Genomic DNA, 22,370 nt, shown 5'->3' with positions numbered 1-22,370 from the left:
TTTGGTCACACCTTCTCATGTCTAGAACAACTGTTAAGAGGAGACTTTGTGCAGCAGGCCTTCATGGTACAATAGCTGCTAGGAAACCACTGCTAAGGACAGGCAACAAGCAGAAGAGACTTGTTTGGGCTAAAGAACACAAGGAATGGACATTAGACCAGTGGAAATCTGTGCTTTGGTCTGATGAGTCCAAATTTGAGATCTTTGGATCCAACCACCGTGTCTTTGTAGAAAAGGTCAACGGATGGACTCTACATGGGCAGCACGGTGGCTCAGTGGTTAGCACTGCAGTCTTGCAGCGCTGGGGTCCTGGGTTCTAGTCCCACTACGGACAACATCTGCAAGGAGTTTGTATGTTCTCCCCGTGTTTGCGTGGGTTTCCTCCGGGTTCTCCGGTTTCCTCCCACATGCCAAAAACATACATACTGATAGGGAATTTAGATTGTGAGCCCAAATGGGGACAGTGTTGCCAATGTATGTAAAGCGTTGTGGAATTAATAGCGCTATATAAATGAATAAATATTATTATTATTATTATTACATGGCTGGTTCCCACCGTGAAGCATGGAGGAGGAGGTGTGATGGTGTGGGGGTGCTTTGCTGGTGACACTGTTGGGGATTTATTCAAAATTGAAGGCATACTGAACCAGCATGGCTACCACAGCATCTTGCAGCAGCATGCTATTCCATCCGGTTTGTGTTTAGTTGGACCATCATTTATTTTTCAACAGGACAATGACCCCAAACACACCTCCAGGCTGTGTAAGGACTATTTGACTAAGAAGGAGAGTGATGGGGTGCTACGCCAGATGACCTGGTCTCCACAGTCACCAGACCTGAACCCAATCGAGATGGTTTGGGGTGAGCTGGACCGCAGAGAGAAGGCAAAAGGGCCAACAAGTGCTAAGCATCTCTGGGAACTCCTTCAAGACTGTTGGAAAACCATTTCCGGTGACTACCTCTTGAAGCTCATCAAGAGAATTCCAAGAGTGTGCAAAGCAGTAATCAAAGCAAAAGGTGGCTACTTTGAAGAACCTACAATATAAGACATATTTTCAGTTGTTTCACACTTTTTTTAGTATTTGATTCCACATGTGTTAATTCATAGTTTTGATGCCTTCAATGTGAATCTACAATTTTTAGAGTCATGAAAATAAAGAAAACTCTTTGAATGAGATGGTGTGTCCAAACATTTGGTCTGTACTGATATATATATATATATATATTGTGCAATACGTTGCTTGTATAGTGACACTGGGCCAACGCATGCGCACATTGATTTCAGGCGCTCTAGTGTCCAGAGTCCTAACGGGCATGCGCAGTTACAATCTCGGGGACATTGTAGCCCCAGGCTTCCATTGGCTAGTGATTATGACCATTTCCTGGCACTACCATTTAAAATCTCCATTGATTCACATGAACGCTGCTTACAGCCATGGATTACCACCACACAGAATCTGCTGCTGTCTCCCCAAGCCTCCTGACGAACCTTTAATGGGAAAGGAGAAACGCATAGAGGCTAGGCAGGGATGAGGACCTGCATTTTTCAGGGAAGTGAATCATCTTCTTTTTCCTTTTTTTGTCCTATGCATAGTATCTGTGTGGGGCTAATTGCACCCTAGTAGGACATTAGTATTTATGTGTGGTAGGGAATTTTTCTGCTGATTTCCTGGTCTTTTCCTGATTGTGGAGAGACTTAGGCTGCTTTCACACATCCGTTTTTTCCTGTGCGGCACAATCCGGCGCTTTGCAGAAAAAATGTGACGTCCTGCGGCAAAAACCGCATCCGGCCGCCGTATGCATTTTTTTCCACTGCGCATGCTCAGTAGCCTGCCGCAAGCGGCAAAAACCGGACGGGCCGCATGTAAAAAACGTATGCAAAGGATGCGGTATGGTCACCGCATCCGTTGCATAGGTTTTAGTGCCGGATTGGCCGGCTCTGCTAAAACCGGAGGTGTGAAAGCAGCCTTTAGTGGCTCCTTTTGTGACACATTGCGGTGCAATAGATTATTATATGAGCTAATTTCTGCAGACACTTTTGTTTGTGTATCACCTCCTGTGGTTGTATATCATATCACTTTGAGTCAGGTTTTGAAACACATTTTAGTGTATGGTCCCTATTGTATTTTTGGGAACGGCATTCCTTTTTCCTTTCCTCTATTTGAATTATCTTCTCTATTTTTAGGGCAAGGAAAAGGGAAAGTCGACGTGGAACGGGGGCACCCGGTAACTTAAGGTGCCACACCCTCCGTTGTCAGTTAGGGACTCCTGATTTGTTGAGGGTCATCAGGGTTTTCCCCTCCCTCTAACCCCCCTTCCCCCTTCCTTTTTTATCAGAATATTTTGCCGTCCTCCTGTATCGATATAGGGGTCACCTGACCTCGGTTTTTCTTTGTTTGTGTGTCCTTGGGATTTTTTTAATAAATTTATTAATAAACATATATCTTATTAAGGGTTGAGGTAATTTGTGAGCCCACAATATTCAAACCCTGACCGATTCATATTGAAGTGTCAAATGAGCGTGTGCAAAATGTCATTGTGAAGGGAGGGTGAGCAACTCAGTTGTGACATCAGCTACTGTGAATGTTAGATGCTTTGTATAAGAGGTGTCATCCGGCATTGTAATCCTGCCTCTGATGATAAGAAAACGCCTGAAAACTGTTCCTGAAAGAACAGGAAATATTAAACTAAAAACAGCCCCACTGGCCAGTGTGAAAATTATAAGATTACTAATTTTATTTTTTTTAATGAAGAATGTGATAGATATTTTTTTTTTAATTATATGGAACGCAAAAACCTGATTTCAACCATTGATCGTTTTCTGATTATATAGTTTCCCTTTATAGAGTTTGCTTGATAGATTCTGCCTGTCAAAATGCCAAACATCTCAGCAAAAGCCAAAATACCCCATTACAGTGACAGCCACAGATTCCCCATAAGTGACAACTACAGATCCCCCATAAGTGACAACTACAGTGCCCTCATAACAGTGACAACTAGAGCTCCCATAAGTGACAACTACAGAGCTCCCATTACAGTTACAACTACAGAGCCCCATATCATTGACAGTCACACTGTCTACATGTGTGTAAAAGTCACAGAGCCCCCATAACGGTGACAACTACAGAGTCCACATAAGTGACAACTACAGAGTCCACATAAGTGACAACTACAGAGTCCACATAAGTGACAACTACAGAGTCCACATAAGTGACAACTACAGAGCACGCATAAGTGACAACTACAGAACCCCCGTAAGTGACAACTACAAAGCCCGCATAAGTGACAACTACAGAACCCCCGTAAGTGACAACTACAGAGCCCGCATAAGTGACAACTATAGAACCCCCATAAGTGACAACTACAGAGTCCACATAAGTGACAACTACAGAGCCCACATAAGTGACAACTACAGAGCCCGCATAAGTGACAACTACAGAGCTCCCATAACAGTTACAACTACAGAGCCCCATAACATTGACAGTCACACTGTCTTAGTGCCTGCAAAAGTCCCAGAGCCCCCATATCGGTGACAACTACAGAGACCCCAAGTCACCATAACAGTGACAGGCATAATAACCCCCAAAATTATGTCAGTTAAAGTGTGCCAAAATAGTGCAGGCCAGAAGGACCCACAAACAAGCACTATGTACAATGCCCTCTTTATAGTACTATCCACCACTTAGTGGTGATGACGCCATTGCCGTCTGCCACTTGGTAATTCTATCAGGCTGCAGCATTATAGGGGCAGGGGACATAGTACTAACTATGGCAGCACATTTGCCACTGATGAGTCTATAGAAAACTTGTGATAACCCTCAGTGTCAGTAATGGATGACATACTGGTTTCAGTAAAGATTTTCTAAGAAGCAGAGGAGACATTTTAATAACTTGATATTTGAAGATGCCAGTATGAGGGACACATTGGACATCTTACTCACCACAATCTGAGGAACAGGAAGAGGTTTTGCATCTTTGCTGAGAGAGACGTAAGTGAAGAAAGCGCTGACCGCCCTGTATCGCTCCTGGGTGTCACCAACTAGAGTGTCTGCGTCCACAAACACCTCGATCTCCATGGACTTGTTACTAGTGAATGTCATACGGCCAGACACTGTAATGATGCAACCTGAAAGAAATAGAAAATGTGTGAGTATCGCACATACAGCGGCCATGCTATATCAATTATATTACAGCGGCCATGCTATATCAATTATATTACAGCAACCATGCTATATCAATTATATTACAGCGGCCATGCTATATCAATTATATTACAGCGACCATGCTATATCAATTATATTACAGCGACCATGCTATATCAATTATATTACAGCGACCATGCTATATCAATTATATTACAGCGACCATGCTATATCAATTATATTACAGCAACCAGGCTATATCAATTACATAACTATCAGTCAAAAATAAGAAATAATCTTGCAACCATTTTTGCTCCAATGCATCAAAAAGTTTAAAAGAATAAATAATTAAAGCATTTTTTTTTTTAAACAGCCTTGTTAAGGCTAGTGCTACATGTCGACTTTTGCTGCAACAGCCAATGTTTCGGAAGTCCACTGCTATATTGCAGTGCCATGCAGTGAATGGGTTTGCATTGCGACACCTTTACTACCGAGAATGTCACAAGCAAGTTGCAAAAAATCCAACCAAGTCTGATTTTCGGGACTTGTTTGTTGCAGTAGTTTTGGAGTCACAATGCGACCCCTTTCACTCGCACAGCGCTGAGATGTAGAAGCAGCACATAGTGATCTTAGGTCGCGCGGCAGCGGTCTCAACCAAAGTTGCCAAGTAGCCCTAGCTTTAAAAGTCTAGCATTTAGTACCTACAACGTCTACAATCTACCTCCTCATTCCCTTTTGCTTGCAAATCGGCAGGCAGTAGATGAAAAACTAATATATGACTGAAGGTTCAGACTACACAGAAGTTGTAGTCTGTTGCCATGGAAATGCATAGGCTTGCAGAGGAACTACAGCAAACGGTAAGATATTTAATTACAGAGTTCCTTTATTTTTAATTTTTAAAGGCGTTGTCCACTACTTTGACATTGATTGGCTATCCTTAGGCGGGCTTTGCACGTTGCGACATCGCGAGCCGATGCTGCGATGTCGCACGCGATAGTCCCCGCCCCCGTCGCAGGTACGATATCTTGTGATAGCTGGCGTAGCGAAAATTATCGCTACGTCAGCTTCACATGCACTCACCTGCCCTGCGACCGTCGCTCTGGCCGGCGATCCGCTTCCTTCCTAAGGGGGCGGGTCGTGCAGCGTCATAGCGACGTCACGCGGCATGTGGCCAATAGCGGCGGAGGGGCGGAGATGAGCAGGATGTAAACATCCCGCCCACCTCCTTCCTTCCGTAGAGCCACCGGCGTCAGGTAAAGTGAAGTTCCTCGCTTCTGCGGCGTAACACACAGCGATGTGTGCTGCTGCAGGAACGAGGAACAACATCGTACCATCGCTGCAGCAAAATTATGGAAAAGTCGGAGCTTGCAACGATGATACGATAACGACTTTTGCGCTCGTTTATCGTATCATCTAGAATTTACACACAACGATGTCGAAAGTGACACCGGATGTGCGTCACTTTCGATTTGACCCCACCAACATCGCACGTGCGATGTTGCAACGTGCAAAGCCGCCCTTAGAATAGGTCATCAATGTCTGATTGGCCAGGGTCCGACACACCGCACCCAGCCAATCAGCATTTCTCGGTCCCGGCGATGCTCAGTTCTGACAGTGCTCCGTCTTCTGATAGCGGGTACGGCCGGACACTGCACATCTACCTCCTATTGATCTGAATGGGAGGCGGATGTGCAGTACTCAGCCGCGGCCACTATCAGAAGACGGAGCAGCGCCGGAACTGAGCATTTCCGGCTACCTGCTGCCGCCGCCGGGACTGAGATCAGCTGATCAGCAGGGATGCGATGTGTCGGACCCCAGCTGATCAGACATTGATAACCTATCCTAAAAATAGGCCAGCAATGTCAAAGTAGTGGAGAACCCCTTAAGATTCATAGAAGCAAAGAAAGTACTTGCAAAAGTATACACATCCTTTTAAAAAAAATCCTTTTCAGTTATTTGTGGTGACCCTACCCCTGATAGTGGTCCCAGGGGGGAGGTGGAGGGCAAAAAAAGACACAATTATAATCAGATGTGATATTTTGCCCAATAGGAATGAGAAAATCATCCAGTCATCCGGAATACCCGATCATCTGTTATGGGAGCGTCAGAGCTTTCCTGCGCTGACATTAGCACAATGTGAGGTTAGGAAACTTTAGAACTTCGAAACATTCGACATGTGGCTCTGAAAAGAGCAAAATTAGTCAAGCTTCAAATGTTTGCCAAAAAATCCTGCCTTCTCCAGGGCATTTTAATATATTTAGAAGCAGCTCCTTGCATGGTATAGCTGAAACAATCTGTGCCGCTCGCTTTCTCTCGCAGCGTTCCTTAGACCGCTCCATACAAGACGCCCGGATTCCTGTTTTCTGGCAGACAGACCTCTAGATGCATTATTGTATTAAAGATTTAGGCATCTGCTGTAGATTCTCTACATGGGAGATGAAAACTTATGAAAACAACAAGTAGGTGCTGAGCTCCGTAATTGAAAACATGGGGGACTCAATTAGAAGGAAGACATGAAATGCACCAAAATCCACCATGAATAATTAAAGGCAGTAAAAGCATTGCAAACTTTACACACGGGTAGATGTGCGGGACAGATGGCCGACAAGACGAGAAGAACATCGTCAAGACGAGCTCTGTGCTATACTCAAATACACACATTGGTTACTTTTTTCTTATGGAGGAACATTCTCTATTTTAGGATTTGAGTACACAGCGCTCCACCACTCTGCACCTTCCTACATCTCTGTCTCTTTGCGGTATTTAGACGCAGGACTATGGAAACAACTAACATATCTTTGGCATGGGTGTAATCAACTGTGGCTTGAGAAATACGACAGTTTCCCAAAATGTAACAAGTTATTGTGCGGTCACACTAGCTTTCTATTGGGGAAGCTTCATAAGAAAAAAGACAAGTGGCACTCACCATCCATAAAAAAGATCGTTTACTGCGCCACATTAAAAAATCCATCAAAAGCAGGAGAGCAGGAACGCAAGGAGCGTATGTACAACAAATGTTTCGCATGGCTTGAACGCTTCATCAGGTCCACATTTTGTGTAGATGTAGCGCCCCTGAGACCATCAGGGTGCTACAAGGTTCTGCATCCCTACCAAGATGCGGGGCCTACCCCCTTAGGTACCCAGAACCCCAGTGCCGGTACTACCAAAAACCCAGGTAATCCAAGTTTTCGCCAACAATCCCCCATACAAGGGTACGTAGCTAGGGTGGGACCATGGATGGCTGCCTAGAGGTGGAGCCAATCCAGTCCACTAGTTAACCAGGTGGGAGGGGCAGGCTGTGGAGAGTAGTCAGTCTAGAGATGACAGCAGAGGTGTAAAGGTGGAAGTGAAGTGACTCCCTGACTCAAGTTGACGGTGACTTGGTACCCAGGAGAGGTGATTGCCGGTGGAGTAATCCCAGAACTACGCACCAACGGGGTACAGGACCCTAGGAAAGGAAAGAGCTTCAAGCCGACCTGTTAACACCAGCACAGCAAAGGGGACCATCAAGGACCTTGCTGACCCTAAAGAATCCGAAGACTCAGTTGCAAAGAGAGAACCGGGGACAGGACCAGAGACTCCAACCCCACAGGGTTCACGCTACCGTCAGGCGGACAGAGGTGGACAAACCACAAACCGGGGACCCCCAGTGTTCCATACCACGGGGACCCAATTTACCAGAGACAGGTACAGGGGAAGAAGGTACCAGAGAACCAAACTGCCACTGGGACGAAGGGGACCTTGAGGCGAAACTAGCCGGCCTCGGGCAACCAGTTAACACCTGAAAAGTGAGTAAATCAGTTGCACTGAATACCTGTCTGGACTTCTTCTTCCGACGTCCACCACACTATACACCCACTGGGGCAATACCCTACTTGCGGAGGGACTATCACACTAGCTACCAATAGCATCAGCCCAGTAGAGACACTGCAGCGGCAGCTCCTTACACTTAGCCGCGACACCGCAAGTGGCGTCACGAATAACTTATTCACAAATCCCCTGTGAATATCCCCATTACAAAAAGGGCCCAGGGCACGGAACCGGGTAACGGCCACCACCGTTACATTCCCAATAGAGACTCTGCCCGGAACCGAGTACCCCATATCCCTGGGTGCTACACAGACCTGATGAAGTGTGCAAGTCACTGCTGTTGTACGGACGTTTCCTGAGTTCCTGCTCTTCTGACTTGGATAGACTTTTTTTGTGACACAATAAAGGATCTTTTTTATGGATGGTGAGTGCCACTTGCTTATTTTCTTACGAAGATTGTCAGATTTATTTCAGCTTTCTTTCCCATTTTGCCACGGGAGTTGCAGACTGCATTACGATAGCGTTTGGGTAGTGCCGGATTTTTTCCTGTTTATTTGCCTATCTATTGAGGAATGCCTTTACAAGACTCCTCATTCTTATGGACAGCTGTGACTTTCTTAAACATACAGTGAATATACTGCATTGTTATGTCTTGCCTTTCAACAATGGCAACTCCATATTCTGTAAAATAAACTGAGCAGGTACTCATCAGGCTTGGACTGGCCCACCGGAGAAGAGGAGAATCCTCTGGTGGGCCCCTTTGCAGTATTAAGTCACTTTCCCCTCAAACATAATAACAATAATAGTAATAATAATAATAATACATTTTATTTTTATAGCACCAAAATATTCCACAAAACTTTACAATTAATCAGTAGTTGACATAATACAACAATTTCACTATGTGCAGAATAGGAAACATCTCATCATTCATTTTACAAACTACCCAGTATATTATTACACAGAAGCAGAGGTAAATGTGTGACTGTAATATTTGCATGTAGTTGATCAGTAGCCCCCAGAGTCAGTATGACTGGTGGGTTTCCGTTGCCCCAGTCTGACACTGGTATTCACCCTATCTTAGCACTGTGGCAATGTGTTAATAAATGGGTTACTGGTCATTTCTAGGGAGAGGTCCCTTTAATGCAAACATAGATTTTGTAATATCAAGGAGAAAGGAAAGGGGATGGATATATTTCTAGGAGACCTCAGAGTTATACTCATCTTTTCAGGGCAATTAGAGTCCTTGCAATTCGAGTAGAATATTGACATTTTGGGGAAAATCTCTGGACCTTGAAACATTCAAATTTCAGATTTGATCAACTCTCAGTTAAGTTCTTGTACATAGAATGTGAAAATTTAAAACTTAGCTTTTAATAAATTACCAGAAAACGAGTTGAAATGCAATGCCCATTGCCAACACATATAGAAGACTTACATATACAAACCAAAAAGACCCACTATTTTTGTCAAAGAGAAATATAAAGATGGGGTTGGGTATAATCACACTTGTAGTGCAGATCTTAAGAAGGGTCTTTGCCAGTATAAGAAAGATTGTAACAGTTTCACCCTTGCATACATGGGTAGTCATCATGGTTTTCACATCAGGATACAGATCCCCTTGAGAGCCCGATTTCACCCTATAGGAGCTAATCCTGTTCCCGTTGTGCCCCAAATACTCCCACTCTTACAAGGGCAGTCCACAGTTGGCCTAATAGATAACTAACTTGATACTTTTTTTGGGCATCCCAATACATTTCCTCCATCATGGAATCATCAGGGTAATGTGCCAAAGCATGCGGTCATATATAGTGAGGTTATATCCATAGGTGCCAAAACAGGCTGCTGCCCCAGTGTGATTATGTTAAGCCTTGTAGTCACAATAAAGGGGGGTGTTTAAATAGCTAACCCAGCTAATTACCCAAATAAGTCACATACCCATGTATCCCTGTGTCTGGCGTTCATCAGCTTGTATCCAGTCCCCGGTACATAGGGCATGACGTGACATATCACATCTCAGTATTAGGTCCCTCGATTGTGTCCTGAAATCACTGACTTTTGTACAATTCATGTACATCCGCAGAGATTGACGCTTAGGGATGTCCCTTTTTAAAGGTAACCTGTCACCTGTTTTGGGGCCTATAAGCTGCGGCCACCACCAGTGGGCTCTTATATACAGCATTCCAGAATACTGTATATAAGAGCTCAGACCACTATGTAGAACATAAAAAACACTTTATAATACTCACCTAGGAGGTCGCTCCAATGCACAACAGTCAGATGGGTGGCGCCGTTCTCCGGGACAGGCGCCTCCTATTTCGGTCATCTTGGTCTTCCTTATTTTGAAGCCTGGATGCATGATGCGTCCTAAATAATACACACAAGCCGGTATTGAGGTCCTGCGCACAATACTTTGATCAGCCCTGAGCAGAGCAGATCAAAGTGCGCCTGCGCAGGACCTCAGTGCCGACGAGTGTGTATGACGTAGTACACGTCATGAACGCCGGCTTCAGAAGAAGGAAGACCAAGATGGCCGAAAGAGGAGGCGCCCGTACCGGAGAACGGAGACACCCATCCGAATAGTGTGCACCGGAGCGACCTTCTAGGTGAGTATTATAAAGTGTTTTTTTCTGATCTACACAGCGGCCTGGGCTCTTATATACAGCATGTTAGAATTCTGTATATAAGAGCCCACTGGTGGTGGCCGCAGCTTATAGGCCCCAAATCTGGTGACAAAATGGAGTATGTGGGTGTGGGTTTTCTGAAAACCTTTGTCTGTAGTTCTCCCCCCTCTGTCTTACTGATCAAAATGTTCAAATATGGTAGAGTCAGTGCAAGTCTCATATGTAAAATTTTATTGAGACCCTCAACAAAAGATGGAAATTCCAAAGGGGTACTACCAGAATATCATTTATATAGTGAGACCATAACTCAATTTTGTTTGTATTGGTGTTGTTGTCGTCATATATCAGACACCATTGTTTCATCCCACCAGCCAAGGAGCAAATTTCCATAAGTGGGAGCACAGGCGGTTCCCATTGCAGTGCCCCTGAGCTGGTGGAAGAAACACCCATAAAATAGAAAATAACTTTTTGTAAGACAAAATCCCTGTGTACTCTATACTGACAACCTCTAGATAATAGAAAGTGTTTTGCTGCTTGCATCCCTTCCCTTTCTCATGTCGGAAAGTAGAGTAAAGTGCTTCAACGTCAATACTGGCCAAAACAACGTCAGAGTCATCGGTCAAGCCATCCAATTTCAAAATGAGATCTGTTTCTTCTTGAGCATATGAGTGTAAGGCAGTCACACAAACGGTCTGATTATCCAATCGAGATAGGTCTACCCCTAAGAGGGCTTAAACCCATGTTTATTTTAGGGAGACAATAGAAATTACCTATTACTGGATGACTCCGTAATATAAGATCAAATTGTGATCTACTTATAAGGTTGTTCTGTAGTCCAAGTTCCAAAAGAGCTTTAAGTTGATTCAGAAATTCCATGGTCGGATTTGATGTAAGACTTTTAAGACTTTCTCTCTCTCCCAGAATCTTTTCATAAAGGGATTTTTACTCTCGGGCATCGAGAATCACTATATTTCCCCCTTTATCAGATGGTTTAATAGTGATGCTTAAATCTTTTTCAAGATCAAGTAAACCATACAGCCAGTCTTTGCAGCAATTGAAATTGACCTTCAAATCTTTTGGGCCAGAGTTGATAATTCCTGTGTTACCAAATTAGTAAAAACATCTATTGACGAGATGTCACCTTGCATCGGTGGAAATTTAACACCTTTGCTTTTTAAGGGTAAGTTCACACAGTGCGTTTTTCGCAGCGTTTTTGCGCAGTTTTCGGGTGCGTTTTTGCTCAGAAAACTGCATGACTTTGCTTCCCCAGCAAAGTCTATGAGTTTTCATTTTTGCTGTCTGCACACAGCGTTTTTTTTCAGCTGCGTTTTTGTGGTGCCACAAAAACGCAGCATGTCAATTATTCCCGCGTTTTTCACTGCGTTTTTCATCCATTGAGTGCAATGGGATGTTGAAAGACGCAATGAGAAACGCAAATAGCTGCGTTTTGGTGCGTTTTGGTGCGTTTCTAAGACCAAAAACGCAGCTATAAACGCAGGAGGTGGGTAGTAAAGTGACGTGTACAGGAAGAGGATTCCTTCTGTCAGTAAACACAGAAGCGTGAATCCTCCCGGTACCGTCACCGCCGCTTCCACCTCCCGTCCTGTACATGTATGCTGCCGTGCGGCGCCATGTTCGGGCGGGAGGTGGAAGCGGCTGCGAAAACAAAAGTGAACAGTAGAAAAAAAAAAAAAGTTATACTCACCTGTCTGCAGCCTCCCAGTGCGATGCCCGCTCCCATCTCCTCTCACGGTATCGCCGCTCCGGGTGTGTGCAGTCTTCCCGGGCAGTACAATAGATGCAGGACCTAGCGATGGATCACCTGATGCAGTCACCTGATGCATCAGGTGATCGTAAGTCTCGGGCTGACGCCAGCGGCCGGCCGGCTTCACCTATCTGCGGATGCGTCAGGAGACTTCATCCCTGATTACCAGCAGCTGCTGCAGCGATCGGATGGGATCAGACTCCGCTCCAGGAGCTGCCGGTAATCAGCACATAAGTGAGTATTTTTTTTTTTTTGCACCGATGCATCTACTGATTGTATAAACGGCTTTTATACAATCAGCTGATGTGTGATGTGATTCAGCCCCTAGAACCTGACACATCATCTGATCGCTTTGCCTTCCAGCAAACCGATCAGATGATATTGGATCTGGATTGGACGGCGCGGGACCCTTGACCCAGGATTACTGCGGAGGGGGGTTCTTTATTTCAATAAAGATGGAGTCACTAATTGTGTTGTGTTTTATTTCTAATAAAAATATTTTTCTGTGTGTTGTGTTTTTTTTATCTTTACTAGAAATTCATGGTGGCCATGTCTAATATTGGCGTGACACCATGAATTTCGGGCTTAGGGCCAGCTATACAGCTAGCCCTAACCCCATTATTACCCAGCGAGCCACCCGGCATCAGGGCAGCTGGAAGAGTTGGATACAGCGCCAGAAGATGGCGCTTCTATGAAAGCGCCATTTTCTGGGGTGGCTGCGGGACTGCAATTCACAGCGGGGGTGCCCAGAAAGCATGGGCACCCTGCACTGTGGATTCCAATCCCCAGCTGCCTAGTTGTACCCGGCTGGACTCAAAAATTGGGCGAAGCTCACGTCATTTTTTTTTTTTTAATTATTTCATGAAATTCATGAAATAATTAAAAAAAAAAGGGCTTCCCTATATTTTTGGTTCCCAGCCGGGTACAAATAGGCAGCTGGGGGTTGGGGGCAGCCCGTACCTGCCTGCTGTACCCGGCTAGCATACAAAAATATGGCGAAGCCCACGTCATTTTTTTTGTTTGGGGGGGCAAAGAAATCCTGCATACAGTCCTGGAAGGAGGATGCTGAGCCTTGTAGTTCGACAGCTGCTGTCTGCTCTCCTGCATACACTATTGGATGGAGGATGCTGAGCCTTGTAGTTCGACAGCTGCTGTCTGCTCTCCTGCATACACTATTGGATGGAGGATGCTGAGCCTTGTAGTTCTGCAGCTGCTGTCTGCTCTCCTGCATACACTATTGGATGGAGCATGCTGAGCCTTGTAGTTCTGCAGCTGCTGTCTGCTCTCCTGCATACACTATTGGATGGAGCATGCTGAGCCTTGTAGTTCTGCAGCTGTCTGCTCTTCTGCATACACTAGTGGAGAATGAAGAACACATTGAAGAAGGAAATGACATCAGACCTTTTTTTTTTGTTCACTGATAAAAAACGCATAAAGACGCAGTGAGCAAAAACGCAGCAAAACGCAGCAAAAAAATGCACCAAATCGCGGCAAAACGCGTGCGTTTTTGACGCAGGTGCGTTTTTGTGCGTTTTTTGCCGCAAAAAACGCACAAAAATGCAGCGTCAAAAAAACGCAGTGTGTGAACCAAGCCTTAAGGTAGTGAAAGATCTCCTTCCCTCCAGACTCCGATCAGTTTCTGTTAGGCTAGTTAGGAGCCTCACATCTTCCAACATCTCCTCCGCGATGACTAGTTCACTACATAATTCCCACTGCTTGGGGTAGATATTGGTCTCTCAAAGCCTGTCCCTCGGCCCCTACCCCGGTTTTTATTTTTACCTCGTCTGTTCCTATTGTAGGTCTCCATGTTGGATGTTTCTCTCTCTTGTAGATATCTCTAAGTCCAAGTCTTTGTTTCCAATTTTAATACTAATATATGCCCTGTTATCGTTAATGTCTTGTACGTTTTGTGTATATTGTTTGTGTTTAAGTTATTTAAATGAAATTAGAATCACTTCAATGTGCTTTGTAATTGTTCCTTACTCGTAAAGTCAGGCTTCGAGAAGTTTTTTTGGAATTTTTATTTGTTCATTTAAAAGAGAAAGAGTCCATTTTTCTTCCTCTAACAATAGGTTTATGATCCTCAAGGGGATATTGGTTGCTTCCTTCTCCCACTTACTGGTTAAACTAGAACATTTAAACATCGTACTTGGTGTCAAGGTAATTCTAAGGCCTCGGGGTACTATATTGGCTTTTATGTAACTTTCAAGACTCTGGACCTCCCAACAAGAGACCACCTGATCTTTATAAAATTTGGTTAGTTCGTTAAAGGCTACGTTGAATGAAGGTGTATATTTTTTATTCACAAATTCCCTTTCTGATAATATATTGTTGGCCTCTGTTAGCCACTGCTCTGTATTCTTGTACTTAAGGGCAGTATTATAGTAGTTATATTCTTGTACATAGGGGCAGTATTATAGAAGTTATATTCTTGTACATAGGAGCAGTATTATAGTAATTATATTCTTGTACATAGCAGCAGTATTATAGTAATTATATTCTTGTATATAGAGGCAGTATTATAGTAGTTATATTCTTGTACATAGGAGCAGTATTATAGTAATTATATACTTGTACAAAGAGGCAGTATTATAGTAGTTATATTCTTGTACATAGGGGGCAGTATTATAGTAGTTATATTCTTGTACATAGGGGCAGTATTATAGTAGTTATATTCTTGTACATAGCAGCAGTATTATAGTAGTTATATTCTTGTACATAGGAGCAGTATTATAGTAGTTATATTCTTGTACATAGGGGCAGTATTATAGTAGTTATATTCTTGTACATAGAGGCAGTATTATAGTAGTTATATTCTTGTACATAGGAGCAATATTATAGTAGTTATATTCTTGTACATAGAGGCAGTATTATAGTAGCTATATTCTTGTACATAGGGGCAGTATTATAGTAGTTATATTCTGTACATAGGGGGCAGTATTATAGTAGTTATATTCTTGTACATAGAGGTAGTATTATAGTAGCTATATTCTTGTACATAGGGGCAGTATTATAGTAGTTATATTCTGTACATAGGGGGCAGTATTATAGTAGTTATATTCTTGTACATAGGGGCAGTATTATAGTAGCTATATTCTTGTACATAGGAGCAGTATTATAGTAGTTATATTCTGTACATAGGGGGCAGTATTATAGTAGTTATATTCTTGTACATAGGGGCAGTATTATAGTAGCTATATTCTTGTACATAGGAGCAGTATTATAGTAGTTTTATTCTTGTACATACGAGCAGTATTATAGTAGTAATATTCTTGTACATAAAGGGCAGTATTATAGTAGTTATATTCTTGTACATAGGGGCAGTATTATAGTAGCTATATTCTTGTACATAGGGGCAGTACTATAGTAGTTATATTCTGTACATAGGGGACAGTTTTATAGTAGTTATATTCTTGTACATAGGAGCAGTATTATAGTAGCTATATTCTTGTACATAGGGGCAGTACTATAGTAGTTATATTCTGTACATAGGGGCAGTATTATAGTAGTTATATTCTTGTACATAGGGGCAGTAATATAGTAGCTATATTCTTGTACATAGGGGGCAGTATTATTGTAGCTATATTCTTGTACATAGGAGCAGTATTATAGTAGTTATATTCTTGTACATAGGGGCATTATTATAGTAGTTATATTCTTGTACATAGGAGGGAATAGTGTATTAGTTATATTTTTGTACTTATAGTAGCTATATGCTTGATAGGGGGAAATATTCTACCATTAGGGTATATTTTCATGTGCTGGTAATGTGCCACATGGTGAAAACACATTTTAAGCAGTTTTTGGTCTCAGTTTTTACTAGTGAAACATGTATGTGTGTAGCCAGTAAAAACTGCGCAGCTGAAATCCCCATGGCAAAAAGTGTTAATTAACTGTGAAATGCGTGCAGTTTTGTCTCACTATCCACCCATGTGACTACACTTCTCACATCTCTCTTGTGTAAAAGCTATAAGACATATTATGTCTTCTGGAAGGAAATGATTAAAAGGGCATTTTTAATTTTGCATTTTTTTTAATTGTTCCAATGCAATATAAGGAAAAAGAAAAGGAAGAAGCTTATCACATGACTGCAGACTGCACACAGGGTTTGCTCGTCTGCACACGTGTAGATACATAGGTTTGCACAACTATAGACACTAAATGTTTTTTTCTTAATTGAAACTATTTGCAAAGTGACCAAGTATAATCCAGCTCACCACCTTAGGCTATATGCACATGCTGCATTTTTAACTGCAACCAAAACTGCACCTTGTCACAGACAGTCGGAAATGTAAAAAAAACACTTGTTATGATGGTGCATCCAAAAGAAGCACAAATTCTGGTGATGGACCCGGCTCGTCCTGTTGCCCTGGTGCAGTGGCAATCGGTATAATAAGGAGTTAATGGCAGCCCACAGCTGCCACTAAGTCCTAGGTTGGTGATGGCAGGCGTCTGAAACCCCGCCCCATCCCTAAGCTGTAAATGAAAGTAAATAAACACAAACCCTCCAAAAATCCTTTATTTGGAATAAAATACAAAAAGCACCCTCTTTCATCACTTTATTAACCCCCAAGCGTGGAGCCGAGCGTGGCCATGTGTGCGGGCGGCGGAGTGCGAGGTAGGTGGAGCCAAGCGGGGCCATGTGTGCGGGCGGCGGAGTGCGAGGTAGGTGGAGCCAAGCGGGGCCATGTGTGCGGGTGGAAGAGTGCGAGGTGGGTGGAGCCGAGCGGGGCCATGTGTGCGGGCGGCGGAGTGCGAGGTAGGTGGAGCCAAGCGGGGCCATGTGTGCGGGCGGCGGAGTGCGAGGTAGGTGGAGCCAAGCGGGGCCATGTGTGCGGGTGGAAGAGTGCGAGGTGGGTGGAGCAGAGCGGGGCCATGTGTGCGGACGGCGGAGTGCAAGGTGGGTGAAGCCAAGTGGGACCATGTGTGCGGGCGGCGGAGTGCGAGGTGGGTGGAGCCGAGCGGGGTAATGTGTGCGGGCGGCGGAGTGCGAGGTGGGTGGAGCCGAGCGGGGCCATATGTGTGCGGGCAGCGGAGTGCGAGGTGGGTGGAGCCGAGCGGGGCCATGTGTGCGGGTGGCGGAGTGTGAGGTGGGTGGAGCTGAGCGGGGCCATGTGTGCGGGCGGCGGAGTGCAAGGTGGGTGGAGCCGAGCGGGGTAATGTGTGCGGGCGGTGGAGTGCGAGGTGGGTGGAGCCGAGCGGGGCGATGTGTGCGGGCGGCGGAGTGCGAGGTGGGTGGAGCCGCGCGGGTAATGTGTGCAGGCGGAGTGCGAGGTGGGTGGAGCCGAGCGGGGTAATGTGGGGCTGAGGACGTCAGTGTCGGGGACTGCATGGCTGGGGACAGGCGAGTGTGAGTGTGTGTGTGTACATGCCGAGTGCAGGAGGGGGCGGAGCCAAGCGGGGAAGTGTCGGCTCCCTGCACACGTAGCCAGGGTAAATATCGGGTAACTAAGCAAAGGACTTTGCTTGGTTACCCGATATTTAAGTTGGTTACGTGTGCAGGGAGCCAGAGAGATCATGCGAAGCGAAATCCTACAGATTGCACTGCTCAAAAAACGTTATAAACTGCGTTCCTTCCACCCGGTGGTCAGTCGTTCCATGACTGATCAGTCGGGCGGAGGATGAAACGTCATCAGTCACAATCCGCCGCTCACACAAGTCTATGGGAACAACAGAATCCGCCAAACAGATTCCGTTGTTTACCAGAGCCGCAGATTGTGACTGTAACAAATTGACGGAAATGTGAACCTAGCCTTAGTGGGTGAACACTTAGAACACAGTGGCAGAAAGAATTGGAAAGTGAAGGTGAAGAACACAAGGAGGAGAGAGGTCCTGAGGACTGAAGCCGGTGAGCTCGTCCTAGGACAGGGAAGAAGAAAGAAAGGAAGAAGGGGTCCCAGAGTTATGGGCAGTGAGATCCACCCGTGGGCTCATATCCACATCTCACGTACCGGTGTGGAGGGACTAGGCCGCAAAGGGGACTGGTCCCTAGACTAGTGGAGAACAACCAGGCTCAGCTAGCAAACCGGAGGCTGAGGTATCTTTATGTGCCAAAGCCGCAGCCACACACGAATCCACTGAAAATGTGACCATAGAGGGCAAGGGAACAAGGGCAGAAGAGCCTCCAATCAAGACCCACGGACACCGGCTCGGGGCACTGTGTGTGAGGACGCAGGGCAGGAGGGCGAAAGGAAGATGACCAGGAAAGGGATACAGAAAGGAACACTGGTTCTGTGCCTCCAAACTGCCAGGGGATCGGCTGGATCCCGTCACCATAGGACCTAGCATTCCGAGAGTGGTGTTTGACCTGCCGAGATAACCTGGAACTGCCAATTGTGAGTAAAAGAACTAATGACTGGATCCCGCTGTGTCCTGGAATTATTGTCTGCGCCGCCAGCCCCGCACTGTTCTACCACTTCGTCGGCTAACAACCGTCTACGGCTGCCTTGGGGCCCAGCTCCACCTTTGGGGAGCTATGCCATCTTAGCTGCGTCACCATCTACCCCAGTAGTCCCATTCAGCAGCGTAGGCCATACCTGGCCGAAGACCACAGGTGGCGTCACAATTCATTATCCCCTGTAAATGTTTACCTTATTTAAAACAACACAGCCAAGGTCATGGAGTCTGGCCCTGCTGCCGTGACCTCCTAGACAGAAACCGTCTCGGTTCGAGTGCCCCCATAGTCCTGGTGGCCGTGTCAAGAGCAAGAGAGTGAGCAAGAAAGTGAGTAAGAGTGAGGAAAAGTGAGAGCAAGAGAGCGAGCAAGTGCGAGAGAGCGCAAGAGAGAGCGCGCGAGAAATAGAGCACGCGAGACAGAGAGTGAGCAAGTGTGAGAGAGAGTGAGAGAGAAAGAGGGAGCGCGAGATAGAGAGGGAGCGCACGAGAGAGGGAGCACGAGTGAGAGAGAGAGGGAGCGCGAGAGACACAATTTTAACTCTGCAGTGTTTATTTAGTCTGGAACAGTGTGGGTATCCTGCGTTTTTTTTTCCATACGTTTTTCATCCACCTCATTTCAATGGGTGACAAAAAACGCAACAAAAATGAGCATTCTGCTTCTTTTTTGTCACAAGGTTTTGAAAAACAAACTGTAGACAAAAAACTGCAACATGTGCACAGCAAATCTGAATTCTCATAGACTTTGCTGAGAAATCAAAAGCCAGAACTTGCTGACAACAAAACTGCACCAAAAATGCGGCAAAAAGCGCAGCGTGCGCTGGCATGTAGCCTTAGGCATCGTACATCGTCATGAAGCTCGGAGTTCAGCCTCGCCACGGCCAGGAAATTCAAAGAAGCAAAAGAATCCGGCTCTTAAACATGCGATTTCTTCTTTATTGATTCAAGTAAAGTGCATTCCATGGCAGACAATAACCGCATAAGTAGCGTGATCATCAACGCGCTACAAGTGCGCACAGCATTCTTAATCATGATGTGATGTCATGATTAAGAATGCCTGTGCGCACTAGAAACATGTTGATGATCACGCTACTTATACGGTTAATGTCTGCCATGTAATGCACTTTACTTGAATCAATAATGAAGAAATCACATGTTTAAGAGCTGGATTCTCTTTTGTTTCTTTCAATTTGCAAAGTGGATAAATATTTTTCAATAATAAACACAATTGCTAGTATCATTCAGTTTCTCATACAATGCACACAAAAAAATGCTGCCACAATACCCACACAACAAAGCAATAGTCTTACATATTAATACGTTATAGTGTCCTAATAATACTTAAATCCGCTGTCAGTAAATACTACCTATACAATCACTGAACAACAATGCCCAGGTCCATGGATTTCAAGCATCAAAAACGCGTAGTGTCACGGGTGACAATCATGTAGTTTCTGGCAGTAGAAGGTCACAGCATTTGGCTGCGCAGAATGCTCCCTGACTTTCTATTATTCCTGTTGTCAGTATTCATTGTACTAGGTAGCTTTTCATCTCTTCCTCTTTAGGACCCAGCGGAGCTCTCCTTTCGTCCAGTTGCCGATTATCAGTATTCCCCTTGTGCTTAAATACCCTCATCTTTCCTGGACTTGTGCTGGTGATATTATTCAGTTCTTTCAAGCTCTGGTGTTGTTGCTGAAACTTTGCTGAAGATCTACCTGAGTTATCTGTAGATAAGTTGTTCATGCACTTTTCCCCGTGTGTCCGCCTTGTGAAACTTTGCTGAACGTCTACCTGAGTTACCTGTAGATAAGTTGTTCAAGTACTTTCCCCCTGTGTGTCCTCCTTGTGTCTTCTTTATTGTTTAGTGTGTTTGACAAAGAGCTCATCCCAGCCGTTCCCTATTTAGGGTCCAGCACTAGGGATACCTAGGGGCTAGTATCCAGTTAGGCGGATAGGTGAGGAACCTATCTAGTGTGGTGAGGGACCACAGGGACCGGGGTGGGTTTGGTCAGGTGTCACCATCTTCCCCTTCCCTAGATGCTAGGTTCCCCTTCCCATTTGCTTGATACCTCCCATATCTAGCGTGACAAGTAGATTATGTGCTTTGCCCTAAAATGGGTGGCATAGGCACTTAGATAGTGGAGACCCTAAGGGGTCTTCTCTAGAAGTGAGCAGACCTGTTGAACTTTGGTTCGGTGGATGTAGCCGAACTTTATCTAAAGGTCGATTTGGGACCCGGAATTGACCTGAACCCCCAATTGAAGTCACTAACCCACATGCAGCCAGCCATGAAGAGAATACTTTTGAGTGTGGGGTTTTACCAATTTTTTGGGGGTGCACACTACATCCAATAACGCTTTTGTTAGTCCCAGTTGGAGCCGTTCAAACGCTAAAAGCGGCTCGCACTGGGCTGAGCACCGAGAGTACCCAAGCATATCGATGTTCGTGTGAGTGGTGTTCATACGTGAAGCACCGGAACTCTATTTTTGGGTAAAGTCTGTGTATGGTACGAACACCGAATCTGTAGTCCTCTCCATAATCCATTCCGGGGTCTTCAAACTCACTAGAGTTATGGTTGGTGCTCCTTAGCAATTTAGTGATTTATATTAGATGCCCTATTTTTGGAGAGGTCAACAGGACATCAAGAGCAGCTTCTGTCCCTCTCTGGTCACACGGCAATAACTTTGAAGTGGCAGGAAACTTTTTAATCCTGGGACACATGTTTTTCCAGGCTGCAGGAGCTTCAGTGTTTCCATTACATGCAAGGTCTATTTTATGTCCATCTGATCCCGCTGGGCTCATAATAAACATTAGCGAATCACATCCAGGTGCTACCAGTTTACATTATCCCCAAGGAAGGAATTTATTCTGTAAAAAGTTACAGTGTGCCACGTGGAATCCACGGTAATTGACTTTCCAGTGCGCTGCTCCTTTAAGCTCATTTTTGATATCTCAAACAATACTTTTTAGTTAAATATGTAACAGAGGATTAGAATAATTTGTGGGTAAATTCCATTAAATGCAGCTGGGGGATATTTTAAGACGACTTAATTAGAGATGTTTCCATCCTTTTAAACATTTGCTCAGAGCAGTTTAATGTATTTTTTTTCTATATTCATAATCTACTGCTGCTTTGGCCCGCAGACACAATGGATGCAAAATGGGGCAATTTACAAAATTGTTCTGAACTTTAATTTATAGCAGCGTAAATGTAGGCCAAACATTCTGCTTTCTTTGTCTCCAATATCACGACAGGAAGGAATAATATTGATGTAAATAAACATTGGGAAAATTAAGGATATAATTAGGAAAAAAATGTCAATTAAACTCTAACTTGTGCTCTTTTTGTATCCATTTAGGAAAACTGGGTAAGGCTATGTGCGCACTAGAAAATGAATTTTTCGTAAGGAAAATCTGGACCCCCTTAAAGAATCCCGCACCCGCGGTAAAAAAACCTCACCAAAACCGCAACGAAATCCCATGCGATTTTACCGTGGTTTGCCGCGGATTTTGTGCGGATTTGCCGCAGATTTTCCGCAAGCTGGTCCTGCGGATTTTTATCATTATCTACGGCAAAAACCGCAGGTACCTGCGGAAAAGAAGTGACATGCTCATTAATTCCGCAACGGAAAATCC

General features: G+C 44.7%; 1 protein-coding gene across 7 annotated transcripts in view; it reads right to left on the bottom strand.

Moving 5' to 3' along the window:
* The window catches only part of ACOT7 (acyl-CoA thioesterase 7), a 342,748-nt gene that overhangs the window by 27,587 nt on the left and 292,791 nt on the right, over nucleotides 1-22,370 (bottom strand). For all 7 annotated transcript variants that reach the window (XM_075328840.1, XM_075328837.1, XM_075328835.1 and 4 more), the window contains one exon: nucleotides 3,942-4,126. In XM_075328840.1, coding sequence (XP_075184955.1) covers nucleotides 3,942-4,126 — 185 coding nt within the window. The remainder of the gene's footprint in view (nucleotides 1-3,941; nucleotides 4,127-22,370) is intronic.

Source organism: Anomaloglossus baeobatrachus, chromosome 11, assembly GCF_048569485.1.
Source record: "Anomaloglossus baeobatrachus isolate aAnoBae1 chromosome 11, aAnoBae1.hap1, whole genome shotgun sequence".
Classification (NCBI taxonomy): domain Eukaryota; kingdom Metazoa; phylum Chordata; class Amphibia; order Anura; family Aromobatidae; genus Anomaloglossus; species Anomaloglossus baeobatrachus.
Note: the sequence above shows the minus strand (reverse complement) of the source record. Positions and strands in the feature narration are given on the sequence as shown.